Source organism: Nothoprocta perdicaria, unplaced genomic scaffold (assembly GCF_003342845.1).
Source record: "Nothoprocta perdicaria isolate Ctin4 unplaced genomic scaffold, notPer1 scaffold_7, whole genome shotgun sequence".
Classification (NCBI taxonomy): domain Eukaryota; kingdom Metazoa; phylum Chordata; class Aves; order Tinamiformes; family Tinamidae; genus Nothoprocta; species Nothoprocta perdicaria.
Window position 1 is genome coordinate 8,763,761 of NW_020455976.1, and position 12,054 is coordinate 8,775,814.

The 12,054-nt window shown below is 42.9% G+C and overlaps 1 protein-coding gene across 1 annotated transcript in view; it reads left to right on the forward strand.

The window, feature by feature from the left end:
• Positions 1–215: 215 nt before the first annotated feature.
• GRK5 (G protein-coupled receptor kinase 5) overlaps positions 216–12,054 on the forward strand; it is a 29,622-nt gene continuing 17,783 nt past the window's right edge. Inside the window, exons 1-5 of the mRNA XM_026050750.1 lie at positions 216–256; positions 3,015–3,111; positions 6,382–6,445; positions 6,980–7,120; positions 8,242–8,432. Coding sequence (XP_025906535.1) covers positions 3,071–3,111; positions 6,382–6,445; positions 6,980–7,120; positions 8,242–8,432 — 437 coding nt within the window. The 5' untranslated portion in view covers positions 216–256; positions 3,015–3,070. The remainder of the gene's footprint in view (positions 257–3,014; positions 3,112–6,381; positions 6,446–6,979; positions 7,121–8,241; positions 8,433–12,054) is intronic.

Sequence of the window (12,054 nt, forward strand, 5' to 3'; positions counted from 1 at the left end):
TGCTGTTTGACGTAAAGTCTCATTGCTTTTACACAACCGCTGGAACTGAACTGGAGCAACTCAGGGCCTAAATAATGAATGTGTCTTTTACATGTTAAGAGGGGAGAATCTGCACCTCGTCGCAGCGATAATGTGCCCCTCTGTTCTCTCCCCAGTCTCCAGCTTATGTTCCAGATGTCAGTCCAGATCTTATCCAGCAGACAGAGGAAAAACTCGAAGTCAGTCCCKGCAAAGAGCTGTTCTCTCAGTGCACAAAGTAAGTATAACTTGATATCCAGAGGTCCCACGGCTGCAGTCAGCAGCTTGTGAGGAATGTGCCAGGTAAGAAGTTGGAATTTGCACGTGAATCGTGTATTTTCGACGTACATTCAGGATCTGAGAGACATCACTGACAAATGGTGCAGTTATTTCATCTGAACAAAATATAATAAATATTTTCATGCCTTTATATACACTACACACAGGCACTTAGTGTTTCAGGTATTTGACCGAGTGTTCCAGCCAAGGAAACCAGCCATAGATTTCGTGCTGTGTGAAAAGAGCTACAATGATAATGTATCCAAAGAAAACATCTCTGTTTCAAAGTGAATAAAAATTAAGTGGCTATACAGTCCATTTAGACAGAGGAATGTGCAAACTTGCTCCGCGTGGCTTTTCCAGAAAATCTTCAACGGGAGAATGAGGCTTTTTTAATGCTTGCTGTCTGCCTGCGGAGCTCAAATGTGCGTCCATTATTTCGTGCTTTGTCTGGGAAAAGGCTTATCAGGTTTTGCAGCGGCGAGGCGCTTTGTGCTATTATGCCCTAAAGCTCCAGGTATGCGATTTGCATTTGCAAATGCCGGCCCTCGGACGCGCACRCCAGTAGATCATAAACCAATAAAAATATGAAAAGGAGGGATCATCGCAAGCCAGCCCGTGTGGTTTCTGGCTGAGCACGGTTTGTTTTCCCTGGGTGATGTAATGGGGATTTGTAAAATTTGCTCCGCTGTCATTCATTGTTTTGACTCATTTCATTGACCTTTTCTGTTTTCAGTTATTCTTTGCGTTGGTAGGAGATGTGGGGTTATTTCTGGCCTCCTCTTGTGCCGAGTTCACTCGCTTTGGCCCCGCGTCGCGTTGAGATGTTCGTGTAACTCGCACCACTCGCAGGCACCAGGCACGGTGACAAAGGCAGAGCCGTGGGGGACGTAACCCCCGGGGCTGCGCCCATTCCTGACATCAATTCCAGAGCTGACAGTTTGCTCCAGAATGTGCCTTGCCGGTGCCAAAGAGGGAACTAAAAAGCAAGCGGCTGGTGAAAGGCAGCTATTGTTTTTGAAAGTTCGTGAAGCTTTTAATTAACTGAATTGAATTGGCTAGCGTCGGATACCACTTAATTCAGGCTCTTATTCACAGGCAGCCAGTCCTTGTTGTGGACTGAAACAGATAAATTAGCCACTTTTGAGACCTCGCTGATAAACATGCTGATGGTTTCACATGGACCGAGCTSGGGTCAAAAGGGAGTTTTAAGAGCTTGCTGTTGCTCCACGCATTGAGCAGCGTTAATTTTGGAAGTGTTCTCAGTCAAACCAAAAAAGGGAAGCGTGCGCACAAGTATGAAACTTGACATCCCGTGGGAGCAGAGCGGGGATGAGTTTCAGACAAATCCTCCCAGATAAGATCAATATGCGAGAAAAATGTATGTGTAAATGTACACGTGCTTCTGCTTTGACCTTCAGCATTTAGACTGTGTTCCTCTATCTGCCCCCTACTAATTTCCTCTGTAATTTGGGGTCTGATTTGGACCTTTTCTAAACCTTATTAACACAGATTTTTTTTTTTTTGTAAACTTGAATCCATTTATGGAGAATATTTCTTCTCCGTAAGATGTATACTGAGCGACCTGTGTCCAGTCAAAGCTGATGAAGGCAACAGCCATTTGACTTCTGAATATTGAATACTTGCAATCACCTACTTCTTGCAAACCTATGGATCAAGAATTATTAATGTAAAATTAAATGTAAAAATGTAAATCTGAAAGTTTCCAAAAAACTTACAAATTGTAATTAAAGAATGGTGCAGAACTAAACTGCGGGGGCACATTTTTCATTCTGAATGGTTTGCTCATTCCTAGAACCGTATCAGGATGAGACATGGTTATCCTTTCTCTAACCAGAATAGTTGTGCAGAGAATTTTCTCCTCCAGAAAAAAATTCTAGATATTTATAAAAAATAATTTATATCAGTTTTTTTTTCTAAATAGTATTTTGTATTAAAAAGAAGAATTCTTTAAGAAGAATTTTTGCTGTTAAGAAATGGTTGCCGTAAGCAGCCTGTCTTCTCAGCTCTGAGCCCCAGCCTTCCTTACTGCAGGTCTCTCCRTCTGGGGCTGCTTGTGGCCTCTCGCAGACAACAAATCCATTTGTCACATTTGCAGATGGGCCTTTGCACCAAGACTTTGCATCCACTGTGTGATCCCCCCAAATTCTCACTTGATGCAGACCCARATTCCCCAACTCACTCACTTTGTTTTTGCAAGGCACACAGCTGTCAGGGAAAGCCCCTTGACTTTAAGCACATTTGTTATTTCTTCTGAGATTTGTTTGTTTGTTTGTTTTACTCAAAACACCACCTCTGATGGCCTCTTTTCTGAGGAAAATGGGCCTCAGCCAGGAATTTTGGATCCAGATTGAACATTCCCCAGAGTTTAGGAGTTCTGTTCCTGGCAGAGCAGGGTTAAGTCAGTCTTAATTTACTAACAGAAACTAAGATATTAGTTCCCTTGTGGCTAACAGCCTCTGTGCCTAACAGCACTCAGCTTGTATAAGGCCTCCTATTATGAAATAATATAAGAACATCGCTTAGTTCCCAAGTAGTGTTTAATGATTGAAACCGTGAGTAAAATAAAATAGAAAATAAAGTGGAAGGGAAATGACCCTGATTTACAAGCAGTCTGGATTTTTTTCCACTTGTTTAATTTGTCTTTTGCTCCAAATTCAGGATTATAAAATGCTTATATATCCTTTTCATCTGAGATAGATCTGTCCTTGACCACCTCAGTGGGGAACCATTCCAAGAATACCTAAACAGCATGTACTTCGACAGGTTTCTGCAGTGGAAGTGGCTGGAAAGGTAAGTGTTGCTATCTTCTTTTTTTTAGTTCAAAATGAAAATAAAAGGTATATTTTCATTTTCCATGCAAAGCTTCTAGAATTCAGTCAAAATATGACAGTTGAGATAATGCAGATCTGTGTGTTTTGACAAAATTTTGCAACAAATTTCAGTGTAGGTCCTTTCACCATGAGCTACATATGTGGAGAAGGTTTTGAAGGGTATATTATGCTTGTTCATAACCTACCCTTGTGCATCTGTAATGCTAAATATAAGATACCCATCCAGTCTCTGGCTTTCACATTTGCAGTGAGCCCAAGCAAGAATGAACCAGATGCTGCTTGATAGGGAAGTAAATATTAAAGCAGGAATCCATTCCAGGGAGCTTGTTTGGTCCTCTAAAGCTCAGGTGTTCTGCTGCTAAATGACCAGCACATTAGGTATGATTAAAATACRTTCAACAATTTCAGTCTTCCCGCTTAGCTGCTCTGAATATGGCTTTTTATCTGGACCAATTATCACCATTATCAACATCACTGTAAACAGACTCAAACACAGCATATATTGGCACCATATTATTGGCTAGACGTTTATGATCACACTTAATAATGAGATATCCTTAGGGGTCTTCATTTGCAGGGAAGGGGCTTTGCTTTTTCATTGCTTGTGAGTGCTGCAGACTGACTCACGCTGCTGGGTAACAGTGACCTTGAGCAGAGAGACGCCCTGGTTGCCACAAATTGAATTAATTGTGGGAGATGAGTTATGGCCAGGTTCCTTAGAGGTGTCTATGGGCATAATGCCTCAGAGATCCAGGGAGCTGTGCCAGTTACATTCCCTGGAAAGCTACAAAGCTGGCGCATGAGAAGGAAGGGAAGTAGTGGGGAGAGGAGAGCAACCATTTCATGCCAAGACGTGCTCCGTGTGCTGTCTTTACTGAATCCAGCATTTACTCTTCCATTTCAATTTAAAAAAAAATCAGGTGATTCATCTGTAGCCAGGCTATTTCCTATCAGCTTTCACATGTAGGATAGGGAATTTTCTCAAATGCTTTGAGGATGTCTTTTTCATTCCCCTGGCAAAYGTGACAAGCTATCTTCGGAGGTGCCCATCCAGCTTAAGAAGCTGGGAGAGCTGTTTTTAGGATTAACAAAGAGATATTAGTAGCATGGAATGATCAACAGCTCACTCTGACAGCCCGCTGGCTCYGACAGAAGAGTCCAGCAGTCCATTAATTCCAGGGACATTGTTGAGCATGTAGTTATCATTGCTAATTGTTGCTTTTAACCCTAATAGCATTGGCACTATCGTCTTAGAAGTCTGAAAATAGCATCTTTTCCTCTTTTAGTTTTGGCCTTTTGCATGTTTTTCTTCCTCCACTTTTCTTTTTAAAAGTAATAATGAACATAAATGAAATAATTCACTCTAACATTTATTCCTATTGTCATCAACCTCATCATCAAGGCTGTTAGCACAGCCACGTTATTGTGCTCCCTCTGCTGGCTGGCTTCCCGCCAAAAGCAAGACAAAACTACTGTAGGGTTCTTATGAATATTCATTAGTGACTGCTAGTATCATTTTAATTCCTCAATGGTAAATAGATAGATAGATAAATAGAGAGAGAGAGTGACTGAGCAAGCGAGCAAGGCTATAAAATGTGACGTCTCAGAAACCAAAGTCCTTTCTCTGACACATTATGAAACCTTAATGATAACAGATGATGTAAAAGTTTCATTTAGGTTCAGAGCACTTTTGGTACATCTGAATTTTGTGGAAATCCTATAAAATAGTGATTGAGCTGATATGGTTGTGCAGAAACTTTTCCAAAATGATTTTAGAAACCAGGTCCCAAAAAAAAAAAAAAAAAAAAAAAACAACAACTTTCTGGCCTTCCTGGTAGCACCGGAGAGAGGGCAGGGCATCAAGCATGAAGCTGGGTCACTTGGTCCTTTGGTTCCTGCTCTCTTGGCCCAGTGCCCACATCTCTTGTGTGCACAGGTCAGGGCTGCAGCCTCTGTCCTGCTCTGAGCCGCTTCTTGGGTGATCAACATTGATCAACGTTGATTGCTCTGCCATCAACAGCCCTGCCCACCAGGCTCTCCTGATGGGACCTCTCCATCATGACCTGCACCGGGGTGGCCATGGGCATGGTCACAGGCCAGGATCGCACATCTCTCCCAGACTTGGCATATCCAACCTCCAAACCAGGGGCATGGCAATGTCTGTGCTGGGTCAGTATCTGTCTTGACCCTGTCTGTCATCCCTGGGATATCCCTGCCCGCCCTGTGCTCCGTGGCACAAGGATCTCCCAGGAGAGCTGTTTGTGCTGCCCCAGGAGGGACATGGTCCCGCTGAAGATACTCTTCTAGGATAGTGAGACCAAACAAAATCCATGAGGTAGGGARCCCTCCTCTCACAAGGAGAAAGGGATTTATTTCGTTCTTAATTTGGCTCATGGTTTGGCCCTTAATCAGAACGCGATTCGCAGAGTGTGGTCCCCAGCTGACTCACCAGCAAAACCAAACAAAACAGAGCAAGACTCAGTGGTAAATTCCCAAAAGAAACCAAATGCAAGCGCTTCCTTGTCAGGTGAATGGTTTGGGCAAATTCGTTTCGCATGCTCAAAGGACAGAGATTCTTTTCCTCTTCTTTTGCCCCACGCTAGTGTCCCCAGAGGCAGGTGGCTGAAGCTGGGCCGGAAGGGCTTCGAGCCCGGCTTCCTGCTTGCAGCTCCGTGAATGCAATCCCATCCCACCCCAACCGTTCCCAGGATTGTTTTTTGCTTGTTTCCTATCAATTTCCTGTTTTGCTTAAGGTCAAGAAAACGGAGATGCTTTTGTGGTGGATTGAATTGTAGATCTCTTTTTCTCGGCCAGAGGACCGGGCAAAATAAGCTTTAAAAGATTTCTGTGTTTCATGAAGTGATCCATGGAGTGAATTGTGCTCACAAGCTCCTAGGCCTCCTCTTTGCTTAGCAAAGGCCAAACCATGTGATGGAGATCCAGGACCCTCTTTAGCCCTGAGATTCTATCAGAAATTATACTGATGACTCACTAATGTGTTGTATTTTATTACAGCTTAATATGTTGGAATTGAAAAGTTCAAGCCATACATAGTATTGAAGTAATGTGATTACATAATTATATATTATATTCTATAATGTGATTACCTTGAAATAATACGATTACATAATATTTATCTATTTTGCTTTTCAAAAGTATGCTCTGAAATAAATAAATCACAGAGAGTGCATTAAACGTAACATGTCTTTTTCATTTCCTCCCCTTCCAGGCAACCAGTAACGAAAAACACGTTCAGGCAGTACAGGGTACTAGGGAAAGGTGGCTTTGGGGAGGTGAGTAATTCCAAAAGCTTCTCTTAAAAACGTTCCTTACTTCCCAGGCAGTGCAGGTTACAGAAGCCCGACKAGGCAGATGCTGATTTTCACTTAATTGTGACAGTTTCGCTTAACCTCTCATGACTCTGTAATCTCCAAAGACCCTTTCAAACATTATTTTTCATCTGCCTGTTTTACTTACTGTGGAATGAGGGTCACACCCTTATTTGTGTTTCACTAATGGCTCCAGGTCGGTGCCTCCCGCGCTCCGAGCAGCCCCAGACAGGACTCGGGAGCAGATTACAATCTAAACAGACAAAAGGAGGTGGGAGAGGAAGCAGGCGGAGGAAAGTGAAGTAATTAAACCAGAGCTACACAGCGGGTTTGGAAACGGCATCGGCTCCCCAGATGCCCCCGCCTAGGCCAAATTCACTGCAGCGCCGTCTCTAGCCTTAAAAGGACTAAATTGGGTCAGATTGTGAGCAGCAAAGTGCTACCCAGACAACGTGTTTTCTTTGACTTACCCAAGCAATTGTTCTCCTTAATTCTCAGGTCTGCGCCTGCCAAGTCCGAGCAACAGGGAAGATGTATGCCTGCAAAAGATTAGAGAAGAAGAGAATAAAAAAGAGGAAAGGCGAATCCATGGCACTAAATGAAAAGCAGATTTTGGAAAAAGTCAATAGCCAGTTCGTAGTGAGTATTGAAATCTCTGGAGATGAATGCTGTGGTCACCTGCTGAGCACCATGTCTGTTGTTGAGTCTGGTGCCTCTTCCAACTTGCTGTTACATAAAAGGCCTCTGGAGCTGATTCCCTGCTCCTTCCACCTTCGCCCTTCTGCACACACATGTGCTGAGCCTCGCTTTTAGCCYGGGGTCTGTGAGAAAAGCACCAAACACGGCGCCTGCTTTTGCCATGGGAACATAATGCTCTTTACAACCTTGCCTTGCATCAGGGTTGCATCAGGCGGAGCTATTTTTATCCAGAGTGATTACCTGAAATCCCAATGCCTGTGAGAAAGGAAGGAGGCTGAGATTGAAGGAAATGCAAATGGAGTAAAGCAGGAGAGCCTGGCCAAGAGCACCTAGCCAGCGATATGGATCTGGACTTAGCGTTTTCCTAGTTATTATGAGTTCTGCCAGTTTGATCTAGTGTCTTTAAAAACTTGCCTTAGATTAAAAAATGTCATTATCTCTGTATCTGCCACATTTTTATTACTTATTTTAGGAAATACTGTGACTACAGCACACACAAAAGTACCATGTTTACTTACATCTGGGAGAAGCAGATACAGTGGCACACATAAAAAAAAACCTATGTCCACCCATTCCTGGGGTACCCAGCGTGGCCTTGCAGGGCTGGCACAGAGCTTCGTGTCTCTGCAATGGGCAGTCTGAGAAGAGCARACTGCATATAGGGAATTATAGGCATAGGAACAGGCAGTTTGCACCTTCCTGGGATGAGGTTTTGTTGCCAGCTGGATGGAGCAGCAGGAGGTGTGATGTCTTTGGCTGTTAAGATTTCTCTTACCTGGAAAAGTATGCCTAAATTTAATAGATTTGCCCACCCTATGAAGTTCTTCCTCCACTAAAGTTAATGCTCTCTGATAAGTAACCTGTAACATTTTAATATCTGATTTTGCTATATTTTAATTGTAAATTTGCTGTTGTGAAAAGGCCTGTGTCAAATCTGGTTATCTTTGGTTACTACACAATGTATTCTTCCTTTGCAAGTCATTTCTTTAAATGAAAAAGTCAGCAGTTTCCTCTTAGCAGACAACTGAACGGTCACAATTATGCTACCAATGTTTTCCTAGGTCAATTTAGCCTATGCCTATGAAACAAAGGATGCACTGTGCTTAGTTCTGACCATAATGAATGGAGGTGACTTGAAGTTTCATATCTACAACATGGGAAACCCAGGCTTTGAGGAAGAACGAGCTTTGTTTTATGCAGCAGAGATCCTTTGTGGCTTAGAAGACCTACACAGAGAAAACACTGTGTACAGGTAAGCTTCTCCTAAAATCTTAGGATGTCTTTTGCAAGTGGAGAAGAATTTTCTGCATCCCTCCTACATGCTTGTTTTAGTAAAATGTGGTTTAGATACATTAGTGCTTACACTTGGATTTCTCAGAGCCTGGACATGATTCAGTAATAATGGAAATACCTTCTGTCTAAATCCCATTGAACTAACCTAAAGCTTCCCAAATCCTATCTCAGCAGGCACTGAGTGTACTAAGGAAAACTATGGAAGTTCCTTTAAAGGGGGTTTATTACAAAACCTAGTTGCAAGTTGGTACAGAACAGAGATTATTTAGTTCAAGTCTCCCTTGTAGGTAGTCAGATTAGTAGTAGTAGTGTATTGCATTATTGGTTTTAGCATGTCAGATATAGAAAAGCCAACATCTCTTCTACCCTTGGAGGAGTAGACTATAAATGTTAGGCAGACATGGGGTTGCTGGAGGCTCCTTGCCCTTGTGCTGTACTTGCTCTTCATGGTCTCAGACCAAAGGAGCTCCCTCCCAGCCACCTCCACAGGCAGCATCATCACAGCCCATTAACCATGGCAGGTTGGTCTGGCTGGTTCTTCTCTCTGTGGTGGARCAGCTCTAACCTCTGAAGTCCAGAGAGCTCTGCACAAATGGTCCACCTTGCCTGCAGGCCAAGGAGAGGTCGGTTTGGCAAGTGGGCAGTCCAGCCCTGCTCCGTTGGGGTGGCAACCAGACCCCGCTCTGTGTTTTCTCCCCAGCACAATGTGCCTTCTGCCCAGGCACAGCTGCTGCTTTGGGCCCTGTGACAGATCTGCTCCCTCCTCGCTGCCTCTRTCCCTTCTTCAGCCTCTGCAGAGTGAGGCGGTCTCTGGGTCTTTCGTTTGTGCTCACAGCAGAGCCATGATGCTGGCCAGCAGCGTCCTGCAGGCACTGGGGGATCTGTCCTCCTTCCAGCAGACTGAGTAAAACAGCAGGGTATTTCAACCCAAGGGCATGGATTTATGCCCAAGGACAGGAAAACTCCAGTTTAATTAGCTAGACTAGATTGTGATGGTGGCCATAATACAGCAGACATGGATGGAGGCACGTTTGCAGCCATACAACTCACTGTGACAATGATTAATAGATAATAATATGCTTTCTTAAAAAATTTAACCACACTTTCAATCATTGATATGCCTACAATAAGCCTTGGGTGTATGCTGCTTGTACACGTAGAAATCAGCACACTGTTGCTCCTTGGAGTGGTCACTTGGTGCTAGTTGTCATAAAGAAGGTAATATGTTGGTTTAGTAATAGGTAATATGTTGGTTTAGTTGGCACAAGCTCAGAAGATTTTTCCAAGGAATAAAATGGAATTAGGTGTTTAATGTCAATTGCAAAATCAGATGATGACTTTCCTTATCCTCAAAAATCATCCTGCCACATTCAGAGAAGTCTTCGGAGGTGCGACAAAGTGTTAGAAAATATAGAACACAAGCTTACTTTAAGTGATGAAAATACATTCATAGCACAGCAGTTAAAATGCCACARTAATGGCACTGCCTAGTGAAATGTATTAGTACTGCCCACCCAAAACAGGCTGGGGCTCTGAGAGAACTGGCATCCCGCTTCCATAACCAGTTGTTTCCTGGTATTCCTATAAGGGCTGCTAGCTTGCACCTCAGATGGCACATTTATTTTGGTCATGAATGACATTATATCTGTGTAGGTGACATTTTCTAGCAGTATTTTAGGAGCATCTGCATAGACTCCTTATTTGTTATATTTCCCAATATGTCCCAAAGTGTTTTGGGACATGTGCAAGTGCTAGATAGGTCAACAAAATATACCAATGAAACGGTACACTTTTATCAAGGTGAATAATTCATAGCAAAACATTTAGTCCTTAGACTTGTTTTCATTTTCACAAACAGAATGTCTGTGAGTAAATCACCACAATCCAAAATGCCACCCATTTCACAGAGAAGTGAAGCACGCTGCTTACATGACGTGAGAGACCAACCGAGCCACCTTCCAGGATCGGAGTGAGATGTGTAGCTCAGAATTTCTTTGCCAAACAGGGACCTTACACCACACTTCTGAACTGCAGCATGCTAGTAAAGGTCAACTCTTGGTGGAAAACAAACATAAAAAGATTTTCATCCACCTCAAATTATGTATATGTGTGTATGCGTATGTCATAGATAATATATATTATATTGTATTTATATAATATGCACACCTACACTTATATATATAATATAGATAAAATATATAGATAATATAGCAGTGAACCAGTGAGTATCAGGATCACGTTGTCCTAGACATTACACAAATATATAGTTAAGCCTGGTCTGCCATGGTGAATTGTACTGTTTATGCTGGCCTCTATATGGGTCTATAAAATGTCTTGTAGCCTTTCTAGCATGGGGGCAGTACCAGCAAAATAAATATGTTTTGGTGTCTTTAGGTGCAGCCAACTTACATATGGGAATAGGAATAAGCTATACCATATGAAGTGTCCTTCTGTGTAGCTGTGTCCACAGAGGGTTTTTATTTCTTCCAGATATTTCAATGCAAATATTACATTTCTCCTTGAAACTTTCAAGCACTAGTCATGAAAAGGAAAGAGTCTTTGATCCAGAGGAGCTGGAGTGAGTTGGAATCCTGGGTCCAGAGGACCTTCCATCTGAAAATGGAAAAGACAACTGAAGTCTAGGGGGAAGGAAAGGCTGCCTTAATTGCCCCAAATCACAACGGACTATAAGAGCTAAACTGCTGTCCTCAGAGTCCCCATGAAACCTCTTACTCAAAGAAATCATCATTTTTGAACTTACATGCAAAACTTSTTTCTTTTTTTTTTTCCATTTAGCCATAGTTACAATGTTAAATTGGACTCATCTGGAGTGGAAGGTGAAGTAGGTGATGAAGTCTAAGTTCCAGTGGAAATAGTTCCTGTGAGATTGAGAATGTATTTTTTAAAAATGTGGCAAGTGCCTTAGACTGTGTTGCTCCAATATTGGAMGTTTTCTGCTGACACGGAGGGGAAAGCCTACAGTAACATGTTAAACTAATTCGGGGATTCTCCTCAGCATTCAGGTGCCCCTCACATATATCAGCGTTGCTGATTTGAAAAGGAGACTTGGTGCCACCAGCCACTCAGTGAGGTTTATCTGGAGAGGTCGAGAAGGCCTGAAGCAAGCAAGAAGAGGAGATTGTGCACAGTACTCAGATAACAAATAAGAACAAGATAGATTCAGAGATTTCACTCAGCCTTGCCGAAACTATTCACAGGAAGATTCAATTCACAGGAAAACTCAAGGCACAGGAAAACTCGAGGCACTAGAGTTTGAAACACAAGGCAGACTTTTGCACAGGCTGTGTGCAACACAGCTCTGGTTGCAAGGGTTTCTCTTATACATTCCCCCCTTGCTCTTTGAAAACAAATGCGTCTTGCTGGGAAGCTAACGGGATAAAGCTACTTCGGAAATGCAAGGGAGCCTTAAAAGAGACGAGACCAAACCCTTCTTTGCACCAGGCTGAATTGCTGCGTTGCAGTAGGAGTCAATCAGATAAGTCAGGACAGAGTGTTGGGCTTGAAGCAGTGCTTTCCCCTGCCTTCTCGCTTCGTCCCTGTTTGAGGCCATCTGCAAAGGG